Raw genomic sequence first — 27,930 nt, forward strand, 5'->3', positions numbered from 1 at the left:
AGAAGGACCTGGGGGTCCTGATTGGTGACAGGTTGGCCATGAGCCAGCAGTGTGCCCTGGTGGCTAAGAGAGCCAATGGGATCCTGGGGTGCATCAGGAGTGTAGCCATCAGGTTAGAGGAGGTGATCCTTCCCCTCTACTCTGCCCTGGTCAGGCCCCACGCGGAGTATTGTGTCCAGTTCTGGGCTCCCCGGTATAAAAAAGACGGGGACCTCCTGGAGAGAGTCCAGAGAAGGGCTACAAAGATTATTAAGGGCCTGGAGCATCTCCCCTATCAGGAAAGGCTGAGTGAGCTGGGGCTGTTCAGCCTAGAGAAAAGAAGACTAAGGGGGGACCTTATTAATATTTATAAATATCTTAAGTATGGGATGCAGGGGGAATTGGCCAGCCCCTTTTCAGTGCTCTGTGGAGACAGAACAAGGGGCAATGGCTGCAGGTTAGAGCATAGGAAGTTCCGCACCAACATGCAGAAGAACTTATACCCAGTGAGGGTGAGGGAGCCCTGGGACAGGCTGCCCAGGGGATGTGGAGTCTCCTTCCCTGGAGATACTCAAGACTCATCTGGACGCTGACCTGTGCAGTATGAGCTGGGGAGCTGCTTTGGCAGGGGGGTTGGACCCAATGATCCCTCAAGGTCCCTTCTAACGCTTATGATCTATGATTATCCAAGTCAGGTACAGCTCCTCTACCTTGGGGGGTTGTGATGAGATCCTGCACCCTTATGACATTAGGTTCTGGCTCCCAGCAATGACACCCTGTGCCTAGATGGAGGAATAAACTCTACAGAGGATTGAGTTGGTGACGTACCGATATATGCCTGTGTGTGTACATACGTAGGTATACATCCATATCCTTTTGTGAAAGGCTCAGATGCAGTTCACGTGCGAGCTTTGTCACGCTGCGAATGCTGCTTGCCTTTTGCTGCTGTCCTCTAATGCAAGCTGCCACGTCCTTGAGTGTGGCAGAGATGGAATAAAACATCCCCTGGCCTTTATTTATTCTCTGCCACTTCAGCCCACTGCCCAGATGTACAGTTATTACAGTTCCTCTCTGCATACTGTAAATTGTCAGCGCTGCTTAACTATTCCCTAGCTTCGAGTTACGCTGAATTGTCTGCTTTAAAGAAACCAGTATCCTGAAGCCATTTCAAGCGGGGGTGGGTTGGTTGGTTGGTTGGGGTTTTTTTAAGCTGTTCTCCAACTCTAAACCAGGAAAGATTTCAATATTAATGAGGGAATATAACTTTAAAAAACAAACAAAAAACCCTCACCCCTCCCCCCCCCCCCCCCCCCCCCCAAATCTTTTCTTCTACTCCCTTGGTCTTGAAGGTTTAAGGAAAATACGTGTGTAGTTCACTAGTATTTAAAATGTTTAAGCTTAATTTTACTGGTGTGTCCTTAATAGCAAAGAAGTGCTTTTCTGTGAGGATTAACACTTCTGTGAGGAGTGTGTGTGTGCCTCCTGGCTGCTTGCTTGGGTGTTGCTCAGATTCTTTTTGTAGCTGAAAGTTTCTGTGGGTTGGTTTAAGGGAAGGACTTGTGTATAATGGAGCTCAGTAGCTGGTCTGGTGTACGCCATCGGTCATGAAGTGAATTTCTGGCCCATATCAAGTAGAAATTTTGTCATGGATCTCAGTGAGAGCTGGGTCTTAAGACTATGAGACCAAGACTTATGAAGTGCTCACAGCTTGCTGAAGTCAATGGAATTGATTCTTTGTATTTAGGTTGAGTTTGTTTTTCTCTTGTAACAGAAGATAATTTTTTAGTATAGTTATTTTGCCTCTTCATCCTATTCTTAACTTCATTGTTTGTGACTCCTGCTGGACTGAGAAGGGTGGATATAGTGCTTTGCAAATACTGCTGTGTAAGCCTCCCAATTTAACTGCTTGCCTGTTTCGTTTTGGTTTTCAACCTGCTCGGCTGCTTGTTCCTTTCAGTCAGTGGTAGCTAAACTGGTCTCATGTTCAGGCTGGGTGCAGTACAGCTCTGCTGAACAGCTTTTCCTGAAGAGGTCATCTTCAGGGTTTGGGTATGTGACTAATAATAAGAACTAATAACTCCATCTGGGCTCAGAGGTTTTTTTCCTGCCTATCCAGCTATTGGATTATGTTTCTGAGAGCCTACACATGTGGTTATACTGCTCAGCTCCGTGATGCCATGGCAGGACTGCTCTACTGGTTGATCCCACAGGTGAGAGCAGCTGCAGAGGCAGAGCTGTGGGTTTGCTTGTGCCAATGGTCCCTCAAAAAGTAAACTTCAGTGTTCAAATTGAATATTCAATTTGGTTATAATCAATAACTTTTTAATTCCATGGCTTAAAAGCCAGGGAGTGCCCTAAGTAGAAATAGGGTAAATTCACATTGCCATAAGCCAGAAATTGAAATGTCCCTGGAGATTTTAATAAAAAGAGCTCGAGACCTCTCTGTCAACTTCTTTAGCTGCTGAATAGAAATAAGAATCCTTGCAGAAAAATTCTAATGCGGTCATAGAATGGATGACTTGGGATTCAGTTTCTATTCTTAACTAAACCAATGGCTCATCCCATCTCAAAGGACCAATAACAGAAATCATGTCCATTTGGCACAGAAGACTATTGTTCCCTCGGAATTCACAAGTGCCTCACAAGGGAAAACTGTTCCCTGACCCAGAGTTTATTTGGCTTTCCGCTCTTACCTTCTGGCTCTCCAGGAACACGTTGGTATGTGGTGGCAAGTGAGGTGGCTTTCTACAGCATCTGGGCTGTGTTTGTCATGCGATCTTTGCTTTGCTCAAGAAATAGATGGAAGCAGAATAATAAGGGATGGAGAAATAAGTGTATATTTTCAGAATTGGTTGGTGGGTTTGTTTTGTTTGGGTCAATCCTGACAGTTGAAGACTATGCTGCAGTATCTCCCCCTGGACAGGAAATCCCTGCAGCATTCTCTTGTTGATTTTTCTTGTTACGCTGCCTTCCTTGAAATGGCTGTGAGACCTTTTGCTGTGTATTTAAATATTGATTATTTATTTATTTATAATTATTTATTTCCTAATGAGGTGGGGGCACTTCACTGTTAGGTTATCTGGTAGCTGTAACTTGCCCTGGGAAGATGGATTCTTCTGGGCATAGTTGTTTTTGTGTCAGAAGATCCCTGGGACGATTCATTGTTATCTCTGTACTTGATGCCTTCGTGGTCTATCTCAAGGCATAGGCTAAAAAAAAAAAAAGCAAACAGGAAGCAGACTCCGTATTTCATAGCCACTTAATCTGATGATTATTTATACAGGAAAATGGCAGCATTAAATTTATAAGTACTGTAGAATCACGTTGATTTAAGTGCTTGTCTCCACTATTAATCTTTGAGAAAACCAATACTAGAAAGGAAATATTGCCGTGTCCCACCTGTCTTTGGAATTGCTTCTTTTTGTATTATTAATTCAAGACCTAGAAGTAAAATGGTACAGTAAAGGAACACCCCAGCAATGGTACGGTACTGTATCTCTTATATAGGTACAGGCTTCTTATATTTGTTGTGTTAATAATCTTTTTTAGTTATATAATGTATAGATATTTATCATTGGACCTGATCATTGAGCCTTCAGTGTGCATGTGATAGCTCGGCCATGTAGAACCGTTTTACAAGTCCACATGACCATTGGTGCCAAGACATCCTGATGATTCTCCATCCAACCCAGACCCCTTAACTTCTGGACCAGCCTTTTAAGTTGCTATAACTTACAGCCATCTTGAGATTATTTGAATTTATGATTAGAGATGATGTTAAAAATTTCTTGCCTCCCACCACTGTGTATAGAAGTCACTTGGAAAATTTGACTAATGGTTCTTTTGTGTGTTCTGACCTCACTCCATTGTGAGGTACCGTAATGGTCTGTTAGGGGTACTGAGTAAGCTGTATGCTAGCATGACTAACTCCAAAATTGTTGGAATGGCATTAAAACTGATTTTTCTAGCTTGCCAAATCTTCCATTACTACTTCTTAGTAAACTATTACGTAGAATTTTGACCTTGATTTACCTCAGAAACCTGAACTGCCAGTCTTCATTCCCAAACAAAAGCAATGTCTGACTATCCAAGCTAGATTTTGATGTTTATGTGCATTGGTGTGAGTAGTCTATTTGCATTCTATGCTTAAAAATGTGAATTGTGAAGAACTGCCACTATGTTGAGTGTTGCATATTAATAAAGAGATTCCACAGCCACTTTCTGCGTGGCCGCCTGAAACGCAATGCCCACCACAGTGACCACATTGATGTTAGATGTACTCTATTGGAAACTGAAGAAAGAGGACAGAATGGTGGCAGGAAAGGAATTCTATTTCTTTTTTCCCCAAAACTGGTATCTTAACTTTTCTGAGCATATATTTTAATATTTTATTTCTTGTAACTTTTGCACATCTTGCCTGGAGGTGGTCAGGGGGTCTTATGTGTGATTTTTTTCTTCTTTTTTTTTTTTTCCCTTTTAAAAAAGTGAAAATAGTGGCATAATTTACTGAAAGCAGTCTCACTTTGGTCAGGGTGTAGGGTTTGCTAGAACAGGACACTTTTTGCTGGCTCCAGTTCCAAAGAGTTTTCTTTACTTAAGTATCAAGTTGTTAATACAAACCCAACGGGTGCTGCTTCTGAATTATGGATGATTACACAGTCACTTTAGTTTGAATAAAGGTCTGGGATAAAATGCTCTGGGTTATTCACAGAAGTCAGCTGCAGTAGATAACCGCAAATGCCAAAGACAGTATTTTTACTTGAGTGTGGGCATTGCATATACAATTTCTGACTGAGATGGGAAGAAGAAAAACTACCTCCAAGTTTTGCATTTTGATAAAGAAATGTAGAAGAAACCTGGGGAATCATATAGAAAAAATACATTAACATTTTGAGTGCAGTATATTTGAACTTCAAGATGACATGCTTAAGCAAAAAAATACATATTTTTTAGCCAATGAATACAACATTCTGTATTTCACCATATCCCAGATTATCAAGATGGTATTGCTGATAGAATAAAACTCGAAGGCAAGTTTCTGACTCCAATACGCTTATCTTCCAAATAGCCTCGTGTGCCAATTCTGCTTTTAAAGGAAAAATAGTTTACATACCTGACATCTAAGCCCTTTAAATCCTGCCCAGAGATGTGTTTAGCATGCAGAAGAGTCGATGAAAACAACTGAATCTTAAGAGAAAAGCTTGAGGAAACAAGGAAGGGAATACAAAGTAAGGCAGTCACAAGGGAAAAACTCTTCAAGTTAAAGCTTAGAAGTGAAAAATACGTGTAACTCTCTTAGGCTCCTTAACATACTGAAGTGTAATGCTTGAATTATGGTATAACACTGCAGAAGGGATAGTTCAATCTAAAGTAATCAACAAATATTGACCAAAGACTGGGGAGGGAAAGGGTTTAAAAGATTTTGTGTATTCATCCCTGGTGCAGTAGGGAGATGGAAAGAGAGCAAAGAATTGTTCACGATCTGTGAACTCTCCTCAAATAATTTCAGAATTAATTACAAAAGGAGGAAGCATCCAGTGAAGAGAATGGCGTTCTGACATGTTTCAGTTCATGTGTAACTTTACAGCAGAAGTTGTGCACCATTGCAGTTAGTGCTTTTAACTTGTGCACAGGATGTTCAGTCTTTCCCATTTGAACAGACACATTTGGCTTCTAGCACTTGCAGAAGTATTCTGGGTATGAAGATAGCATCCTTGTCGATTTATAAACAAAGGTCTTCATAGAGCAAACAAGTGATATCTCTCCTTCCTGTGGAATGAGAGTTACACTTGTGCATGCATTGACGGGCTTGTTTGGAATTTCACCAGATTTAATCCCAACTGAATGGGAGTTTTGCCATAGACTGTCACGAACTCTTCCAGATTTAGTAGTTAACATCCTTTCAGATCTGTGAATCTCACTGTTGGGGGGAGGGAGGAAGAAAAAAAAATGAAAGGAAGACCATACAAATTTCATGAAGTATTCATTGTATAAAGGAAAAACGATTATAAGCATATGGTACCTTTCTGTCAATAGACTTGCATATGCATAAAACTTTCTTTAGAAGTTGCCTTGGAAGCATGTTGAGCTTCCAATATATCGTTCAGACCACTAAATTAGACTTTCTCGTTTCTCCCCTCCGTGTTACTGTAAATTGACAAGAGATAGGAGTAAATATACCTCTTAATTCCGTTCTTCACTATGTTACCCCTCCCTTCTCCCAAGAGATTTCAGGGAATCATTGTTAAACATTGATACTCATTCTGGCTCCATGATGCATAAAATGCGAAGAGATTGCTTTCAGCTGAAAGGCAAAAAACTAGAAGGTTATTGGAAAATACAGAGAGAGAATAACTATATAAATAAATTATAAGGTAGTACGTTAAGGAGTTGATCACACATCTCAACACTAATTTTGTTTTACTAGGAGGAGCTGGAGAGAGTGATTTTTCTTTTAATGGGTACCTGTATGACCTCTTCTGTATTTCATAGCTGCTCCTTGTAATGAATTAAGGAGGTTTGTGGTGAGTGGTGGAGGAGGATTATTCTTCTTTACACGCATCAGTTGTCCTCTACTGTGTTAGCTCTCCTCTGCAGGCTGACAGTGAACTACAGAAAAACTCTGGAGTGGCTCAGAATGATGGTTCTTTATCTGATCTGAGGTGGTTTTGGAGCGGATGATGACGTTGGCCCTCACAGGATTGGAGTTAGCATCGTACAGCAGCTGAAAATGCCATGTTTTGGCTTTGTTGCTGGGCTGTCTCAGTATTGCCCTTTGTTACTCTTGCATATCATTTTATTTTTGGGTGGCATTGTTTGTGAGGATGTAGAAAAAAGGGGTGGGAGACAGAGGGAAAGAGAGGTTGTTGGACTAACAGAAGGAAGTGAGTTGGATCACTAGAGTCATCCTCAGAGATCAGGGCATGTGGGCTGGCAAATATTAAGATCAAGGATGAGCAATAAATTAATGTTGGACTATTAGCAGTTTATAACAAGTTTTTTTTACATTTTTGGGTGAGCTGTCCTTATGTATGTTTAATCACGTGTTTTGTTGCATGGAAATGTTCTCATGAACTCATAGCAGGGAAGGATGCTGCAGAACAAAGTGAGGGCTTGAGACAGGTAAACGTGCCAGACGGTATTTCAGATGGGTTCCATCACGTTATCTTCCAGGAACAAATGTGTGGGATGCAGTGGTATTTTAAGCAACAGGCTCATTTGGACTAACATAACTACGTGTGTTTGAAACAACTGGGGAGATGGTAATTTAGAAGGTGAAGTTCAGAAACAATTTGTCAGGTAGTGCTTCAGTGTCACTCATCAATTGGATAATTTAGTCCTGAAATATTTTTGCAATTTGTCCAAAATATATCTCCCTCTTACAGAGCGACAGGTGAAGTGGCTTCTTGGGTAATTTTAATATGTTAATGACAGAAATCTGGGAATGAAGGGCACAGCTTCAAGTAGTAGTGATTGTTTTGCATATGTGAATTTCTTGAAACACTTGAAGAGGGATGGAAAGTGATGTATGTAAACTTTCTGGACTTCCAGTAATAACCAGAGCACCCTTGAGTTTCTCAACTCGGTCGTTGATGAAGTTAGGCAGGACAGGTTTGCCACCACCCCTACCCCCCACCTGTTTAGCATTATCAGAAGAGAACAATTTTGCTGCTACTTCACTTCAAATTATTTAATTTTGCTCCAGTTGCGAGGGGAGGAATGTCATGTCTGGAGCACAGAGTTATTCCCAGTATGGTTTGGATGTGAAGGGAATCTGTGGCAGAGATTCTCCCTTGCAGGAGGTGCCACCTGGAAGCAGCACCCCATCCCTGCATCCCTGCCCATCTTCAGACAGCACCTAGTTCTATGTGGAGGAAGTGGCTGCATTGCTAGGGTAGGAGGTCACAGAAGGAAGAGATGATCTGCAGGACTAACTTCACTACACTTCTGTCAATGAGACGTAGTTTCCTATAATACAATCCTAAATCCTTTCTTCATTAAAATTTTAAACCGCTCAGCTCCAGAGTAAAATGCCTCTGTTCCTTTTCTCCTTAAAAAATAATGTGCATATGTCTACTGGAATTGTGCTGTTATATTTAAAAATACCTTAACAGGCTGGTTCCTAATGAGCAGTCCTTTTCTAAGAGCGGTGCACTTTTTCTGGAGCAGTGGAACAGCTCATAAATAGTTAATTGCAGCGATAGCCATGCTTGTGCACTTGAGTAACAGTCTTGGTGGATAACTTCTCAATCATGCAAACAGGCACACGCTACAGCTTATCAGCAACAGCAACAGTATGTCAAACTTTGAAGAGGAATGGGAGTCACCAACAAACTTTCCCATCTAACTCTAATTATTTATAAAGCTGAAGTGTATCTGCTTAAGAGGACCTATCCAAAGGAATCCAGATTTATTTTTTTCTGTTTTTTTTTTTAAGGACATAATACTCATTAAAATAAATTTGGATTAAGTAAAAATGTTGAAGTCCTTGCTTTATGTAAAAGATGGTACATTTCTTTTGCTTAGTGTATACTTCAGCTGTTCAATTTATAGTTTATCCTTGTCATCTTTTTTTCAGCATTGGAATTTAAGTATGTATATCGTGTTTTGATAATAATATGGCAGGGAATTGAATTACTGTATTATTAATGAAAGTTCTTCAGGTTTAATGAGTAAAGAAATAATGTAAAATATAATAACCCTAGTCTTAATATTTTCTTGATCACAAGTCAAGCCTTCTATATAATTTATCAAAGTAGCATAATGTCCTTAAATTTGAGGTCAAGATTTTGCAGGCTTAGCAGAGATTTTTATGCATAAGGGAAAGATGAAACTTTAAAAATATTATTTCAGCAGTTTCATAATGTAGGATTGTGACCTCATGCTCTGAGAATAATTATGGCACATCACAATCAGCAGTATATCAATATTCATTCATAGGCTTCTTGAGCTCTTTGTATCGTGGTTGTGTGTTTTTTTTATCTGGGGTGTTGGTTTTTTTTTTCTTCTTTTCATGCAACCATAGTGACTTCAGGATAGTAAATGCCTTAAGAACCACAGCCAATTGCATTATTTATTTCGGGAGGGGGGCTCAAACCAGTCTCTACAGTATTGATCAAAGCCCTTTTTATTCTCTTCATGCATTTTTATTTATTTGTTCTACCTTCTGCTGCCAGCTGGGACTGTGCCCCCCTTAGGGACCTGCGCTTGTGTTTGTCTGGTGAAAGCTTATCAGCTGTGCTTTGACTGTGGCCACCAAGAACTTGTTGTGGCTGCGCCAGCGGTTCCTGCAAGAACCTGGGGGGTGGCCATTGGTTTAAACTGTAACTATAATGACAGACAAGGCTTGAGAACTTACGCAAGCTTAAGAAGTAGTCTGTGCCTGTAGATTCAATGGTGTTGCATCGGTGAAACACTTAGAGCCAGCTATGAGGAAACCCCGTATCAGAGGCATGAACTAGTTGATTAAAATGTCCATCTGGCATCTCTGATGAAGCATTGAATGTTCTCCAGCCTACCAACCTCAGAGCAGCTGACAGCAAAACAGCGCAAACTCTTGTGTCTGTCCTGTAAATCCTGCAGAGGATATTGCAGGCAGAAGGTACTTGTGGTGCTTCTGTTGGCGTAGTTGGTCTGAGGGCACCACCTGGCATGATAAAGGCACAACCATTTATATCCATCATCTGATGATGATCAGAGAAGTTCAGGATGCAGGCGTTCACCTCTACAAAAAGAACAGAGCTCATGCTTTGGAAACTGGTGTAAATCACTTGCTTCTAGTAGGAAAAAGCAACTTCTACCTTTGCTGGAATAATGGTCAGCAGACCTGGAGGTTTGGTTGAGGAACACTTAATGCAATTTTCAAGCCAAAGAAATCTCCAAAAATCTGAGAATAAAGGCCTGTGTATTGTCTTTGTCAAGTAAACCAGAGCCTGTAATACCATTAATCTCAAGGCTTTCTTCAGGCTTCAGCAAAATTCAGCTGTTTGGGCAAGCTCTTGAACTGGCAGCTCTGGCGAGTGTTTTCAATCGAGGCAGAACATTGCAGGCTTTCAGTCCAAAGGGCACAGAGCAAGTCTTCGTCTTCTGCCCAAGTCTGCCTTGGTATCTGGAGGGAGAGCTGCTTTCTGGGGTATTTGGAGCCTGCACTAGGGAAAATGCTTGCAGTGTTATGGGCTTGGGGCAATTCTGAACTTTCAGTGATTTTTTTTTTTTTTTTAACTTTTGTTTTTTTGGGGAGGGGGTTAGTGGCTTTTTGTGTGTGCATCAAATCCAAGGTCATGCAGCTGATAACCTGCAGCCTTGCTCTCTGCCAGTGACTGCAGTTGGTTCCCAAATGCTTGAAGAGCCAGGGAGGGGATTGACTTCTCCCAGATGATTCTGCCAAACAGCTTGGCCCGAGCACTTTCGTGAGGAGAACTGAGGTCCTGCTTCAGCCTCACTCTGCTAGAAAACGTGCACGTTAGCAGCATGGGCCTGACATTTGTAAGCAATTTCTGCTACTTCTGCAGCAAGTTGTCTGAGCGCCGCGCTTGACAACAGAGTCACGAAAGAGGGTAACAAAAGGCAGAGCAGCATTTGCGAGATTAAAGCAGTGTTTCTGGAATGAAAGAAGTGCTGAACTTCAAACAAGTGCTTGGTATGCATTTACTTTTATTAACATTCCTCTGGATGACTGTGAAATTTGGATAACAGCCTTGTTTCTTCCAAGCATTAACCAGTTCCCTCTTGGATGGTCTTTGAGTCCTTGCTGGTGTAAAAGGCCTGGAAAAGGTTTAAGGTGTCAAATTCTTACAAGTGTTTTCAAATGCTCAGCTTAGAAGGACTGGTTTTGTAGATACAAGAGCACAGATGAAGATTTTCAAAGAGAAGGATGGACGGTGTGCTGCCTGAAGCCGCTTTCTTATGGACTCATTAAAATCAGAATGGCTCTGAGGAAGCTCCAGAAAATTTTGCAAGGACGTGTTCAAGGAAAGTCCACACTTAGAGTCCAAAACCACACAAAAGATGATGACGTTTATGTACTTTGGGCAAGCTTTTGCACATTCAATAACAACTTCTATGGGCATATGCAAAGCTAGAATACGTTACTTGGGGAAAACAAGCAAAACAAAAATACAGGGATTGGATGAGTATCTGTAGCTGTTAGTGTGCTGCAAAAGTCAGGTTAATTTCTTGCCAGCTAAGTAAAAAAAAACAAACCCACACCTTAATCTTCCTACATAGAATAGTAGCATTTAATTCATCAGCCTGCAGAAGACCTTCAGGTATGAGTAGATACACTGGTCAGCACCATATCTAATGTGCAGTGTGACAGACATGCTGTCATGTGCTGCTTTTAGGGGAAGAGGATACTTTCCTTCAGTCCTTCTGAACTACAAAGGAAGTTTGAAACCAAGCAGTGTCTGATGCATTTGGGCCTAAGTGTCCTTGTTTTGAGCTGAGGCATGTGGTTTTGCCAACGGGCAGCCTTCATGGTGAGGGCAAAAGAGAGGAATTGTGGACTACAGTATGGCAGTGCATCTACCTGTGACCTTAAGTCAGATGAGCTGAGATGAGGGCTGCTAACAAGACTTGTAATTGCTGTTTTCACTGATGATAAATTAGTTTTGAATTAACTAAGCCAAATACCCCTGTCACAAAGTGTGGCTCTCTGTCACCTTCCCTAAATTGACCAGGAGAGTGTGATGCCGAGGGTGGTGATGTGGGGCCAGCAGCAGTGGGCTCACCTTGGCATCTGCAGGCTGACTTCCAGCCCCTTGCTCCCTGGGCACTGCCATGCCAGCAAGGTGGGTGCTCGAGGGTGTGGACCACAAAAGCGAGAGGTGTCAGCCTGGAGGAACAAGGAGCCTCAGAAGGGTTTCTGTCACTCATGGGATGCTTTTGGACAAGCTTGCTAGGATGGAGGGCAGGTTCTTCTGAGAAGATGTCCTGGTTTCAGCTGAGACAGCTAATAGAAAGAAAATTAAGGCCGGTATGTTTTGGATTTAGTACCAAAATAATGTTGATGGCACATGGATGTTTTTAGTTGTTGCTGGGTAGTTGTAGTGTCCGCACTAAGTCAAAGAACTCTTCAGCTTCCCACACCCTGCCAGCTGGGACAGCACAGCCAGAAGAGCTGACAGGCTGGCCAGAGGGTTGCTCCATACCATATAAAACATCATGTTTCAAAGATAACTGGGGAAGTGAGCTAGGAGGCAGGATCACTGCTCAGAAACAGACTGGGCATCAGGGTGGGTTTTTTTCCTCAGGTGGTGGGCAATTGTAAACTGTATTTGTGCATCTCTTGTTTTATTTGTTGAGGTTTTCCTTTGTTATCCTAAAAAACCACTGTTTTTATCTCAACCCACAAGGGTTTGTTTTGGTTTTTATTTTCCATTCTTCTCCCCATCCTCTGGTGCAGGGGAAGGACTGAGCGGGTGGCTGCTTGATGCTTAGTTACCATCTGGGGTTAAACCACAACAAGGAGTTGTTGCTTTAATGAAGCAGGTAACACTTTTTAAATGTGTATGTGTAAGAGTCCAAAGCTTTAAAGTGGTGATAACTTTTTGAGCACTTTTTTCCAATAAAGTTACTGGTTGTGGTAGCAAAGTCCAGCAGAACCCTAGTCAGAGCCTAAGGAAATTAAGTTTTATGTAACTGAGCTGTCTCTGTGTTCCTGCATAATAAGTTTTGAATGTCAGCCAACTTCAACTAAATTTGACAGTGGGTAGCTATTACCTCTTTCAATTTTAGCTGTTATCTCTTACCAGTTCCATTAAGAGAAGTGACTGGATGGAAGAGAGGCACCCAATTAGTGCCCCCACTAGAGGAAAGTTGATAGTTTGCATTCTTCGCCTACTTTAAACATTGCAAGGAAGCCCTAGGAATCAAAGCTTCGTTGTTCCTGCTCCTGAATAACATCCTAATAATTTTTAAAACCATAGTAAAACCATTTTCATATACTTTGGTGCTCAGCACTTGCTTTGTTGGCATGTTAGTTGGGAGTAGAGGAAGCAAATATGGGAGCAAGGAGACTCTGTAGGTCTGTTAATGCTTTCTGACTGCAGTGGGCTCCCGTGCCAGGAGCTGCATGGAGTGACTTGGTCTGAAACCTTGAAGGGGAGTCAGGAAGGATGGCAGGGCCGTCTGGGATCCTCCAGCCACATAACAAAGCTAAATTACACCGTGATTGCTGCAGCGTTCCAAAGCATGGGTCGTCAAAACTTTCTCTTTGAGTCATCTTGGTTCTTCCCCAAGTGCTTATTCTGCATATTGCACACCTGTTTATAGCAGAAATAATCCTGGTGGCTGGGGGGTGGGGGGAGTGAATTGTTTTAGAATAGGCAGAAATTGCTTAATGGAGCAGAGAATGTGTGTCGTCAGGTTCTTTCTGTTTGGTTTTAATTGCACTCAGCGTGGGACCCTTTGTGTCAGGGAGTGATATTGTGGCTTAACAATGAATGTAAATATCGCAGTCCTCGCTATGGAAAATTGAAAGTCTGTGCCACAGACAGGCTGCATAAATGAGATGGGGGGGGAGATGGCTTAGCAAGTAATAATGTTTGCTCAAACTGCTATACACCTTGATTACTATGTAAATTGTGTAAATTTATGCATAAGCACATAATTATGCACACTCAACTGTCAGTTTGCCTTTCTGGTAAAGTGCTTGTGTGCGTAAACAGTTAACCGTCCTGTTCCTGAAATGGAAGGGGTGGTGGTATTTTTAATTACTGTACTGGCTCTTATTCTTGCTGAAGTTAAATCATAGAATTACAGACTGGTCTGGGTTGGAAGGGACCCCAAGGAGCACGGAGTTCCAACCCTCTGCCACAGGCAGGGCCACCAACCTCCAGGCCTGGAGCTACACAAGGTTGCCCAGGGCCACATCCAACCTGGCCTTGAACGCTTCCAGGGATGGGGCATCCCCCACCTCTCTGGGCAGCCTGTTCCAGCTCCTCACCATTCTCTCTGTAAAAAACTTCCCCCTAATACCTAATTTAAACCTTCCTTCCTTTAGCTTCAATCCATTCCCCCTTGTCCTGCTGTTGTCTACTCGGTAAGCTGCCTTCTGAAATCGAGGCCTGCTACGTATTGCAGGACAGTTTGGGGCAAAGGATTTTGGTGAGAAATTGGGGCTGTGACAGTTGTAGAACATCACTTTCTTGATGTGTTCTGCTTAATACTTCTGTTTTCTTTTAGTCTTTGCTGTATGGGTTTCATCTACTCAGCCAGAGAGTGGTAGGTATGGGGCTGCGTATCATTAGTATGTGAGCAGCAGAGTGAATTTCAGCTGAATAAAAATGAATTCTCTGACTTGCAATTGTGAACGTTTCTAGTTTGCCTTGACAATCCTGTCAAGACAAATTTGAACTTTGTCAGCAATTGTGATTGCTTGTGGGAGAATTACCAAAAGCCTTTGCTCTAGGTATCAGTCAGTGATTGCAGCCCTCATCTGCTATTTGACCAAAATTTTCCATGGCACTCAGCAGGCTATTACTTGTCACTCTGACATATAATGGAGGGGTATTTTAATTGATTTAAAAGTTAAAATCTATAGTTATTTAATACAGTAGAACTGTAGTACATGTCAGCAGTTATACTTGCTATGAAAATAGGAAAAGGGAAGTTGAAAGGACTTTGGGTTTGGAATATTTTAAAATACATATGTAGCTCATTTTTTTACCTTCTACTTCTGCAGACTACGAGTAGAATTTTTATTTGTTTAATGGGAGCAGAGATTTCCTATTATGTAATTAGTGTTGACTTTAAAATGAATTCTGGGCTGTTAACCGTGCATCTACTTCCTAAAATCCCTGTCCTCCAAGGTTCAGTAGTACTTCTGCTCAAAAGTCTTCCCTTTCGTGGTGAGCTCTGAATAACTGTGTTTTGCATCTGGAGCTGCTCTGGGTTATGACCTACACCATTCCACTGTCGCGGTCTCCCGGTGTTGAAAATAGATCTAATTCCATCCTATTCCAGGGGGTATGTTCAGTTAAAACCTGTATATTGCTTTAGGGCTATACAGCATGAATGCAGTTGGTACACGAGCAGGTTATGTATATGCTGGACTAAGAGATCAGATGCTTTAGCAGCGCTGTCTTCCTGATTGCTCTCTCGGATGCAAGCATGGCGTGTCCTTATAACTGGTGCTGGTTAGTTCAAAACATCTTCTTCGTGTGTTCATTTCAAAACAAGCTCTTTTGCAAGAAAGAAAATGGAGAAAAAGGGTCTAAAAAGATGAGTGGCTCACATCATCTTCTCTCTATCTTTCTGCTGAATGCCCCTGTCCTTCAACTTACCTGGATTTCTGAGTTGGGAAGAAGGATGGAAAGAACATCTGCATCCTTACCACAAGAATAGGATGAGAAATAGGGCTGTCGAATACCCCATTAATGTACCTCTCTCGGCTCGTACTGCCTGACCCTCCACATAAAGTACGGGCAAGGGAAAACAGAGAGGCTTGCAGTGTACAAATAAATGTGGTAATCAACTATATCACTACCAACAGGAACGATGGTAGTTTACCTTGCTGTAAACATAAAAGTAAGGATTTCTTCCTTTTGTTGTCACTTTCAGTAGCAACACAGACACGTGGGAAGTGATGTCCCTATCTGAACTGGAGGTGCTACTTGCCGTGTCCCTTGCTAATCACAAGTTTTATAAGCGAATACAAAGCCTGAGAAGGCTGCTTCACCTGTGACAAAATTCACAGGTTTGGCTGGCATCAGAGTAGTTTTAAAACTTTGATTTTCTACAGTTTATTTTCTGGGAAGGTGCTACAGAGCCCTTTAGCAGCAGCTAATAATTTTAGACCAGGGAGCTACTCATATTTGGTAGACCCGCACAGGGTAGATGTTGTCTCCTGAACGTAAGGCAGGAGGAGGGTTGCAGAGCTGCTTGTTTGCACTGAAGAGAAAATGGGAGTGTTTTTCTTATTTCGCCCTGGCTGATGACTACTCTGTGAAAACATGAGAGAATCCTCTATGGAAAGTTGGCCTATGGGAAACAATTTAACAGAGGAACTTCACGGCATGCTGGTGAAGAAACACAACATACGGGTTCTGCTTGAAAATCAGGTTATACATGGGATTGCAGACCTAGTACTTAAAGCTAGTGTGAGTTTGGATTTCGGTTTGTATTTCCAAAGCCCAAAACTTCCTGGCTATTTTCCAGTAGCCACTCTTCATCTCTGGCTTTGGAGTGGCACCTTTGTATCAGATGTGTTATCGGATGAAATGATGGGTTAAACCTGGCTGGACAGCCAGGCCCAGAGTGTTGTGGTGAATGGAACTAAATCCAGCTGGTGGCAGGTCACAAGTGGGGTTCCTCAGGGCTCGGTGCTGGGGCCAATCTTGTTAAACATCATCATTAATGATCTGGATGAGGGGATTGAGGGCATCCTCAGTGAGTTTGCAGGTGACACCAAATTGTATGGGAGTGTCAATCTGCTGGAAGGCAGGATGGCTCTGCAGAGGGACCTGGACAGGCTGGATCAGTGGGCAGAGGCCAACTTTATGGGGTTCAACAAGGCCAAGTGCTGTGTCCTGCACTATTGTCACAGTAACCCCAGGCAGTGTTACAGGCTTGGGGCGGGAGGAGATGGACCTAGGGGTGTTAGTTGATAGCCAGCTGAACATAAGCCAGCAGCATGCTCAGGTGGCCAAGGCCAACAGCATGCTGGTCTGCACCAGGAGTAGTGTAACCAGAAGGAATAAGGAAGTGATAGTTCTGTTGTACTCAGCTCTGGTGAGACCGCACCTCAAATACTGTGTCCAGTTTTGGGCACCTCACTACAGGAAGGACATTGAGATGCTGGAGCGCATCCAGAGGAGAGCAGCGAAGCTGGGCAAGGGTCTGGAACACAAGTCCTATAAGGAACGGCAGAGGGAACTGGCTAAAGGGATATAACATACTGTATAATGTCCTGATCCATATATAACTGGGGAAGTGAGCTGGGAGGCAGGATTGCTTGTTGGAAACAGACTGGGCATTGGGATGGTTTTTGCCCCTTCCACGTGTGGTGAGCAGTTGCATTTGTGCATCACTCTTCATATACGTTATTGTTACTACTTTTATTATTTGTATTCTCTTCCTTTGTTTCCCTGATAAACTGTCTTCATCTCAACCCACAAGGGTTTGGGTCTTTCTTTTTTCCTATTCTCCTCCCTATCCCCTTCTAGGGGGTGGGGGAAGCAGTGTAAGCAAGTGGCTGCGTGGTGCTGACTTTCCATCTGGGGTTAAACTGTGATGCTCAAACCTCATGACTGTGTTCTTATTACACTGTCAGAAGGTAGTAGAAGCCTGTGAAGATGACAAGAGGTGAATAGTAAAGAAGATAAGTGGAAAGCCCCCCCCTTTTTTTTTTCCTACCTTCTCATTCTAGGAAGCTGGTTTACTGGGACTGTGGGACCAGGAAGGTGGAAGAGACAGATTTACGAACTACCTCAGTGTTTGCCCAGTTCCCCAACCTAGAGCTTGAAGAGTTGCCTTATTTCTTTTATCAAGTAATAATTGTATGCATTAAAACACCACGAACAGCTTGAATTTTTTAAAATGGAAAACTGTTAGTTAAAATGAAGCCTTCATTATTTCAAATAGTGTTTTTAGAAGTCACAGGAGATATTTCAAAATAATGTGACTTTTTGCCTTTTAAAACATCTGTTAATCAATGGTGAGGTTGGAGTTTGGATTTTCTTGTGTCTGAAACAAGTGCCAAGCTGGAGACTTCGAGTAAAACCTAAAGCACTATGCCTAAACTCATTAAGGACCTTTTGATTAGTGAGCTCATCTCCAGCAGATTATTTCTTTTCCCAGCCTTCCCTCTACAAATGCACGGGGCACTCACTGCAAGCTCTTGTAAGTTTGTTCATGGTAGGCTTATGGGCTACCATGAGTCTTACTGCTCAGCTCTGCATTGGGAACTCATAATAAATAATACTGTGAGCTGTCTTTTGCCTTTCTTTTTCCCTACACCTTGTTTCTGGAGTTCTGATTAGCATGCTGACCTCCCTGCTTCTATTTTCTGTTCCTGTATGGGATTACAATACAGCGTACGCCGGTACCGCGATGCTAATACGCGTTCAACATCCACACTAATTTTGTCTTGCTGGATATGGGGGGCACATCCAGGGAGTTGAAAGGGCAACACCCCACCCCACCCCCCCTTTTCTCCCCTTTATATTCTTTCAGCTCAAGCAATAATTATAGATGTTGCCTTTGGAAGCCTGTGGGATTGCTCTTATGAGTAAAGGTCTGCCATACTGGGGCTTTTATTTGACAAGTTGGAAAATAGCCTTTGTTCCCATGGTAACCTTTTTTTGTGCTTTGGTGCATTTTTTCCCTATGGTTTCATGGTTGCTCTGGAGGTTTTTCTATTGTGGTATTTTAATCCCCAGTAGACTGGGGATGGCAGTTCAGTTTACTTTTTGCTATTATGAAATACTTTAATTATTTTTTTATTATTATTTGATTACAGAACTCTTGTAAACTTTTTATATTGTGTGGTTAGAGAATTAATGATGTGGTGGCTTTCTCTGTCAAGCATATCATGCACTCAGAAGAGAAAGCAAATACTTTGTAACAGGCAAGTACATACTGGACCCAGCTGCTTTTGTTATAAACTGATATATTTGATACAGGTATTCTTACAGGACTTATGGGGCCAAGCCCTTACCAGGCATACCGGGTACATTTTTGTCTCTTCAACAGAATGGCATTTCGTGGGGTTGAAAATGGTCAATACTTTGGTCATCAGTGTTATTTCAGGTTGCTCTAATGAGGGCTTCATTAAATAAAGCTTTAAATCAAAGGCAGGTATTTTTAGGAGTTGCTTGTTTAGACTGAGGGAAGAGTTTGGGAAGAAAAAAAATAGCAGAGGAAAAGAGGAGGCTTTTTGAAGAGATGCTGGTAGCATCTCCCTGTGTTTTACTTCTATGTGTATCTTTCTCCCACCCTTGTTCAATTTGTCTTTAGAAGTCCTCAGGAGCAGAGCAGAACAGCCGTGCAGTCTTGTCTTGGCTGCAGCTCCTCATGGCACTGATTTCCCAGTGGTGCCCCCATCAGCAGGTGAATCTCGCTTGAATCACTGAATCTGATGCTTTTTTAAAATCCTGCTGACCAAGGTGGCAGCAGAGCCTCCCCAGATATACACGCTGCTGTGCTCTTGCATGAGAGCGATCAGGAGGCACGATTGGTTTAGATGTTTTCCAGTGGAAGAAGGTGAGATGGTGCTGTGAAAAACAGGAGTTTTCAAAGCTGGGTCTCTTCAGTTGTGGCAGCTGAGTGGGTGCAGGAAAAGAGAGAGTTAAACTCCCTGCCCCGTGCCGTGTGTCGTCCCCATTCCCCCCGCCCCCAGTAGACTTTTTCAATAATTAACTAGATCATTTTCCAGAGAAACTGTTCCTGCCTTATCTTGCCATACACTACACAGCAATTCATCATCGGCAGCACAAACACCGACACCGCATGCATTTAAACTGCACTGATTCCATAAGTGGGCCCAATGCAAAACGTTAGAGGAAATGCACTGTGAGGCTTTCTGGTTTTCTCTGGCTTCCAATGCTAGAGGTTTTCTCCTGATAGGAAACTCCTGTCTAGGTTAACCATTCCATAACAGATAGCTATATTTATGTAGGAACGAGTAAATTTTACTTCCCTGGGGCAGCTGGATCTTGGTACTTCGTAGTTAGAGGAGAAAAGCACATTGCAGATGAGTATTAGGAGGATGTTAGCCCTCTCTGATCACTAAATGGATGGGTAAAAAGTCAATTTATTCTCTATAGGAGGTAAGAACTCCCCAGTTGCAGCCCACCATAACACACAGTAGTTTACACCTAAGTTTATATTTTTCTGTAGTCAACAGATTATTTTGAGGTAACATTTGGATAGCCAACTGCAGTTGCTACCAAAAGATTTCAGTAGAGAAGGTCAAGGAAAAGTCAAGGCTTACAGCTGGTTGGAGGAAAATAATGCTGGATCCTGTCAGCATCCACTAAGGTAAATGGAAGTGGAAGGAGCTTAGTACACTTGCTTCATTTTGTAAAATCAACATATGCCTTGAGGTTAAACTAAATACAAGAACCTGTTCGCTGGTGACTGCAGCACAGGAGAGCACATCAGCTTCTGTTTGCAGAATAAACATTGCAATTTAAATGCTTTAAAAAAAAAATCCTGAGTGAATTACTTTAGATTTGGGGGAGAGGGGGTCTTGGGAGAAAGGGTGGAGCCTTTTCTGTTGTCGGTGCACATCACATTTTGCTTGTTGCTGAATTAAGATCCAGGTATGAAAGTGTGATCCGTGATCCTTAGGCACTGCCAAAGAAAGTAACGCAATGTGAAAGCTGGAGCTGCTGAGGAAGGAAACCAGCTGATTTCTCAGTTTGTTTTCTCTCAACTAAATGCATTTTCTCCTCTGATTCCTACATGTTTCATCATACTAAGCATTTCTTAAGAGGCAAAAAAATAAGAAGTATAAAGACTGGATAAATTTTGTAATCTGCACATTTGTATTAGGGTTGTAGTGTTTGCAGTTTGAGCACTTGAAAGTTTTTTCTCTTTGAATAGAATACCTCTGTGCTTAAAACATAATTGAAACTAAGCACTGAATTAAATGTAGCATGACAGCTACTGAATCTTCTGTTAGGCTTGTTGTCTGTCTGTGTGTTAAATTTCTAAAAGATACACCTTTAAAGTTATAGGTGGCAAAATATGTTTATGTTGGTGAGATACTGGTCCATGTTTTAAAATTGCAGCAAGTAGTAGTGGATTTCACCAGTTCATCCTTAGCTGAAACATACCAGAAGTGGATAAATGGTAATCCCAAGAAAGAGCTTCAGAATCCTGAAGTTTGGGCTGTTTAAGAAAAGTAATTGATTAATAGCACAAGGAGATACTATTTTCTATGTAATTTTTCTTCCTGAATTTAATTTCCTGAATATTTCACATCAAAAATATGTTTTCAACTGGTATTTTTACATTTTATTTGTTTTTCTAGCAGCAAGAAGACATGAAAGGAAAAAATGGTGCAGGGCTGGTTTTGTTTCAGGGGTCCTTCCTTCAGCTCAGTGTCCATGAGCTCCCATGTGACTGCCTCCTCCCCTGAAAATCTGATCATTTTGTCTGTGCACCTTTGTATTTCTCTATGCTTTCTTGGTCTGCTGACAAGAAGGTTGGTTTATATACTCTGACATTTAAGAAATACCATTTTCCAGTCTGCTAATCTGCTTTATGCACGTAACTACAGGAGAGAGCAGGGTGCCTTCCTGCAGGGAAACTTTCTTAAACATTCAGGCTACACAAGGTGAAACCAATATGGATCAAACCTTGGTATTGACCACTAGAACTAGCAGCATGGAGCAAATCTGGGAGATGATACATGCTGCTGGTGGAGGATGTGACAGTCATCATGGTACGGTTGTCAGATTATGTGTTGGACAACTTTTGACCAGTATGACATTTTCTAATTCTTTAAATAACTAGTAGAGTTGTCTCTGGCAGTGAAATTACATTTTCTATGTGAACATGCACAAAAATAATGGAAGTAATGTGAAGAGGAAATGGTTGTGCTGTCTACTGTTGATGACTGGGTGAAGGCTGAGTTAAAGAAAGGAAGATACTAGGAGAGCTGTTAGAGAATTGACCAGTCAGAGGAAGCTCTCAGGGATGGAAGATTAGCTCTGGAAACCAGGAAGAATTCAGGGGACAGTTTGGAGTGGAAAAAGAGTGCATTTTCAGGATAACATAAACTTGGTGATCAGTCTCTTTGTTTTAGTGCCAGGTTGCAAGGAGTTGTATTGTCGTTCAGAGTGGGAGTTTTTTGTCTCCTTTGGGCAGCATCAGTTGGCCTACTGCGTTGAGGCTGGTGAGGACCAAGTGTGTGGGTGTGCTGCTGCAACAGCACAAGTGGCTCAGTGGCACCAGGGGCTCTTGGAAAGCTCTTGGTCAACTCAAGCCTCCCAACTGTGGGAGCTTCCTTGGGTGTGAAAGGTGGGCCACGTCCTGGTCTCTGTGCTCAGCCAGACTGCCCGTGCCATGGCTGTGAAATACCATTGTTGTTTTGGGACACAGGAACCTTCGTTTCCGTGTCTCTGTATTTCCATGTTCCAGTCCCCAGTAGATCATGATCTTTGCTGGAGGTTACACCCCTTAAGCACAAGATTAAGAGGGTAGAAAGGAGATGTTGGCTTCTTGAATCTTCTGATTGTTCTTCCTCTCAAAGGTGAGGATACAATTCTTATCTCAACTTCTTTATACCTTTATTCTTGCATAACTTTATTGAGGCCTACTCAGGTTCCTTCTGCTTGTTTTACGATCAGAAAAATTCTGTAGGAAAAAGGAAAGTCAATGATGTGGAATTAAAAAAGGACTCATCTAGATCTCATAATAATAAAAGCACTTGCAACAAATGAGTTTGGGATTCATATTGTAGCTTGTACTTCTTTGGAGTGCTTCATTTTATCATCAGAGAGGCATCATTTGTTTAAACTGTGCTCCTGTATGACATCTGGTTTGAAAAGCATAATAACCTATATAATCAGCTTTTAAAATGCTGGATTATCTGTGGGTTTATTGACTCTTCTTTACAAAATCTGTTATTTCTAATTAATTCTCCATATAACTATTAGTAAAGCCAACTTGCAGAGACACAAATGAGCTTGATGGCAATGGCTAGTCAAGGTCAGCAATTAACTGCCAGCATTTGCACTGCTGAGGATAATAAATCAGGCTCGTTCCTAATCACATACCCTACAACGTGACAAATGTTCGTGGAGCCATCTAAGCAACCATTTTACAAATCATTTGAAAGACACATTTGGCATTGTTAACCTGCTCCATGCTGCCCTTGGCAGTAAAAGCATTGTGATAAAATATGTATACTTTGTTAGATTGCTTGTATCTGAGTCCTGCTGAGTGTGTGTACGGGGTCGGGGGAGATCTCTTTGCTTTTCATTATTTATTTTTTTTTCTTCTTTGTATTGGAAATAATGAGGGAGGCATGAAAGTAATATCAGCTAATCAACCTGTGGAAACCACTGGCTTCTAAAAGCAGTGGCAAGTAATGAGCTTTGTGGCACTGTTTTGTATTTCACAGAATCACAGAACTGTAGGGGTTGGAAGGGACCTCCAGAGCCCATCAGATCCAACCCCCTGCCAAAGCAGGGTCCCTAGGACAGGTCGGCGTCCAGACGGGGCTGGAATCTCTCCAGAGAAGGAGACTCCACACCCCCTGGGCAGCCTGTCCCAGGGCTCCCTCACCCTCACCGGGAAGAAGTTCTTCCCCACATTGGGGCGGAACTTCCTGTGCTCCATCTTGCGGCCATGGCCCCTTGTCCTGTCCCCACAGACACTGAGAAGAGGCTGCCCATGTCCCCCTGTGTCCCACACTTGAGATCTTTATAAGCATTCATCAGATCCCCTCTCAGACTTCTTTTCTGAGGCTGAAGAGCTCCAGTTCTTGTCTTTTCAGTTAAAAGTTTATATTGAGAATAGGTTGCTGCCCACAAGAAATTTTCAGGGTGAACAACAGTCCATTGTGTGAAAGTTTGAGGGGGGGAAAAAAAAAGTGAAATATCATAACAATAGTTGTCAGGCTATAATTTGGATTTGTGGAAAAGTGCAAGCTCTGTGGTTTTACGTGGTCTAAAGTTTACAACTCAGTCCTGCTGGAGCCCACAGAAGTCACTAGATTGAGCATGTCATTCAAATACATATTTGACTGTAGGCTAATTGTTGTCCAGGGAGTCAGTTGTAAAGTTCCTCATCTTTTTTTTTTTTTTTTATGGTACCTGTTCTTATATGGACCAACTTTATCCTTTTTTCAAACAGAGAGCAATGTATTACCTAAATAACCTGGATTATTGTAACTAAAGCTCTCATCTAGAGCAAAAAAAAAAAATCAATCTGAGCTTAACCCCCCCATACAACTGAATTAATGTATACATCTGTTACATATACAGCTGAACTTAATATTTAGTTTGTACCTACTAAGTGTCACCTGCCTGTAACTTTTCCTACATGTCACTTTACATTGGGATTACTTGATAGAAATGTATGGGATGTTTCTGTGGAAAACTAATGAAAAGGGAAATATTGAACTTGGAGTGTTCATGAAAAGCAGTTTCCAAGTGATGTCTTTGGTGCTTTTTTTTTTTGAGGGGGATTGTTTTGTGGGGATTTTTTGAGTCGTGTTTCTCCCTATACATGTTAAAGAATATAGAGCTACAATATTAATTAAATAATTGGTTTCATAAAAGTGATGAATAAGTAAAGCGAGCTTCTGTATCATAATCATCCGGCCTTGAAATGAGGGCAGAGAGGTGAAGTCTTGATGCAGATCTTGTTGGCCATGATCAGGTTTTGAAGAAAGGAATGGCAGCCTGAACATGAGAGAGATTCAGGAGGAAAAGGTGTAACATCCCTGGATGCCTTACAGAGAAAGAAAAGCTTCCATGAAGAAAATGGCTTAGCAATAAGATTTGGGCATGGTTCATTGGACTCAGGCTTTTATTATTTGCAGGTCCTTGCAGACATCACGGTACTTCTTGCACAGAGCTGGCACGAGTTGGAGGAGATTTAAGTACCAAGAGCTAATATCAGTGCTGCTTTGCAGTAGAGTGTTTGAGAATTGTTGCGTGTTGGATACTCCTAGTAAGAATGAAAACACATCATTTGTGTTTTAACCTCTTCCACTTTTAAACTGGTTGAAAGGATATTATGGGAGGTAATTGAATTCTATTCCAGAATCTTAAGTTTCCATCTGTGATGCTGTGGCCAAGTAGCTGAATGCATGCGTTGTATTCAAACGGTACCTTCACCTTTCCACTATATTCAAGCCTTTCATTTAGAAAAGCACTGTATAAAATATGCTATAGATTATCCCTTAGGCATTTGATAATAGTCGTGGATCAACTGGTGTCTTGGTGTGTCTTCACTGGCTTTTTTTTTACCCAGTAATTCCATGAAAGTGAAATTTTATAGGGTAGCTTGTATCTAAGAAAAGCTTTCCCACCTTCTGCAAATCCTACACAATTTATTTTCAACTAAAATTAATGCATACGTATGTATACACACAGAGTATGTATGTATGGAGTGTGTGTGTATGTGTGTACATGTAAACACTGAAAAACATGCTTGCTGCTCTGTGATAACCTGGAAACCTCCGTTTCTGCCCAGGAGGAGCGCACAGAGACAATTACCTTTTCTAGATATTAAAATAATACGCTGACCTTTTTCAGGGTAGAAAGACTAGGAATACATTTGCCAGTTGTGTGAGGAAAAGGGAACATGGAGCATCAAAATTATTAATGCCCCGAGACATTTTGGCAGTATGTCAGAATTGAAACGTTGCCCTTCTCAGACAAAACCCCACCGTTTGCAGTGAAAAAGCAAAAAAAAAAAAAAGGGTTTTCTAGGAGTTATTTTTCCAGGTTATAGACGTTTTCTCTAGAAAGCAGACACCTTAATGAGAAGCTTAATCGTGAGGCCCCATCTGGAGTCCTGTGTCCAGAGCTGGGGCCCCCAATACAAGAAAGATGTAGGAATGTTGGAGAGGGTTCAGAGGAGCCATGAAGATGATCAGAGGGCTGGAGCAGCTCCCCTACGAAGAGAGGCTGTGAGGGAGCTGAGCTTGTTCAGCCTGGAGAAGAGAAGGCTGCGGGGGGACCTCATTGCAGCCTTCCAGTCCCTGAAGGGAGCAGACAAACAGGAGGGGAATCGACTTGTTAAAAGGGTAGACAATGTCAGGACAAGGGGGAATGGATTAAAGCTAAAGGAAGGAGGGTTTAAATTGGCTATTAGGGGAAAGTTCTTTACAGAGAGAGCAGTGAGGTGCTGGAACAGGCTGTCCAGAGAGGTGGGGGATGCCCCATCCCTGGGGGTGTTCAAGGCCAGGTTGGATGGGGCCCTGGGCAACCTTGTGTAGCTCCAGGCCTGGAGGTTGGTGGCCCTGCCGGTGTCGGGGGGTTGGAGCTCTCTGATCCTTGAGGTCTCTTCCAACCCAGACCAGTCTATGATTCTATGTCGTTCCATGCAGTAGAAAGCTAGACTGGTACTTGAGCGTGTGGAGCTGATTTTAACACAGGTTTGGGGAGGCTTTCCTTTTGTGTCTCCGACAGATGAGCTAATGCCATCACCCAGCAATTATCAAGTAGTGTGACGTTATGTAATGAAAGTATAAATAGCACGGGGACTAAAACTAGTAAATCTTAACAGACTAGTGAGCAGACCAGAACAGGAATACTGTTTGGAATGTTTTGATTAGCATCTGAACTCTGTCATTTAAAGACACGTTTAGTTTTGATGTTACAATAAAGCTTCAGGCCAGGAGAGTTGTGGTCCTTGATCCACAGTGACATTTCTGCTGTGCCCCTGGATAATTGGCTTGCCTGCTGTATACCCCTTTACAGGAAGATAGAAAATTGGAAAAAGGCAAAGAGTGCATGCTTGGAATTTCTTAGGCAAGCTGGTTATCTTATGTTTGCGTTCAGGCTACCTGTGAACTTTGTGTCCCAATGACTGGCCAACAAATAGCCTGTAACCTACAATCTGAACTATCCGATTACTTCGCCACCAATGTGGCCTTTTAGGGTGGTTTGTTTTGTGGTTTTTTTAGTTGTTTGGTAGCATTCAGAGAAAAAAAATGTGTGAAGAAATACAAGAGGTCACGTTTACCTGGAGAAGAGAGGCTGTGTAGAAGGAAAGGCTTTACCCAACCCTTCAGAGGCGTGGGAGGGATCCGAAGCTTTCATCTCTTCCAGTATCTGGCACGTTTCTCCAAGTGTGCCAGTTACATGAGGGTGGCATTTCCAGTTCCCGGGGGAAGGAGGGGGGGAGGGAGGAGAATCACTGCATCATGTTTTTGAAGAGCACTGTCTTAAGAGTTGCCAGTGGAAACTACTTCCTAAAGATATCTTCTGGGAGTTGTGGTTTAAAAAAAAAAAAAACAACCCCTAAAACCAGAAATGCTTCATCTTTTAAGAAGGTAGTAGATGGTTGAAGCTGGGTTTGCAAGATATATCAGTCTGCAAAACTTCAGGATGGTTTCTGAACCTCTCTGGTGCTGCTTTTCTGGCACCAGCAGGAATTTGGAAGGGTCTTCTGCACTTGCAGAATGTAAAAAGGCTTCAGAGCTACCTGGGAAGTAAGTTGTTTAATTACAGAAACATTAGATGGAAGCTCAAGGACTGCTGTAGTGGTGAGCAGGAATGCAGGTGGAAGAGTGCACACCACTTTGCCATGCAACTTCATGGTGTTGGTGGTTTTACTACAGGTATTCCTTAGCTGTAAGGGCTTGAAGCAAACAAGCAGAAAGGAAATTTATAGCTACCAGGTCTCTGCCAGAATGGTTTGTTTGTTGTTTATTCTCAGTTTTAATCATCTGCTACCAATAAATTCCGCTGTCCTTGTGGTAACTTCTCACATTAGCATTGATATATAATGGGTGTTTTAAAATAGACAATAAAAATACTGCACTTACTAATTAAAGCAATTCATGTAGTCAACAGAAAGAGTTGTGGCTTCCTAATTGTCAGATGCCTTAAGCAATATACCTGTTATAAATTTTTAATTGAACTTTGCATTATGGCCAATGTGTTTTAAAATACTCATAGCTGTTTTGTTTGTTTTGTTGTTTTTCTTCTGTTTTTTGTTTTATTTTGGTTTTAAACTCCAGCTCTTCATTGAGAAGCGTATCAACTGGATCTTCGAGACCTTCCAAAGTGTGTTTGGTGTGCGGAGATGAGGCGTCTGGGTGTCATTATGGGGTGGTTACATGTGGCAGCTGTAAAGTTTTCTTCAAGAGAGCAGTAGAAGGTAAGAAAACAGACCAAAAAGTCAACAAAAATGACAAAATGTGTGTGTGTTTGGGTTTTTTTAAATACAAATATTATATACATGTGCACATACATGTTTTCCTGTGTCTTTCCATTGTCGATAAAATTCTGTGCTGTTAATCTGAAAAAATGTTGAATT

At 42.0% G+C, this 27,930-nt stretch overlaps 1 protein-coding gene across 2 annotated transcripts in view; it reads left to right on the forward strand.

The window, feature by feature from the left end:
* NR3C2 (nuclear receptor subfamily 3 group C member 2) overlaps positions 1-27,930 on the forward strand; it is a gene marked incomplete at its 5' end in the record, with an annotated part of 218,285 nt that overhangs the window by 93,276 nt on the left and 97,079 nt on the right. For both annotated transcript variants that reach the window (XM_084266965.1, XM_084266966.1), the window contains one exon: positions 27,632-27,771. In XM_084266965.1, the coding sequence (XP_084123091.1) occupies positions 27,632-27,771 (140 nt within the window). The remainder of the gene's footprint in view (positions 1-27,631; positions 27,772-27,930) is intronic.

This window comes from Gallinula chloropus (assembly GCF_964237585.1).
Source record: "Gallinula chloropus genome assembly, chromosome: 7".
Taxonomy (NCBI): domain Eukaryota; kingdom Metazoa; phylum Chordata; class Aves; order Gruiformes; family Rallidae; genus Gallinula; species Gallinula chloropus.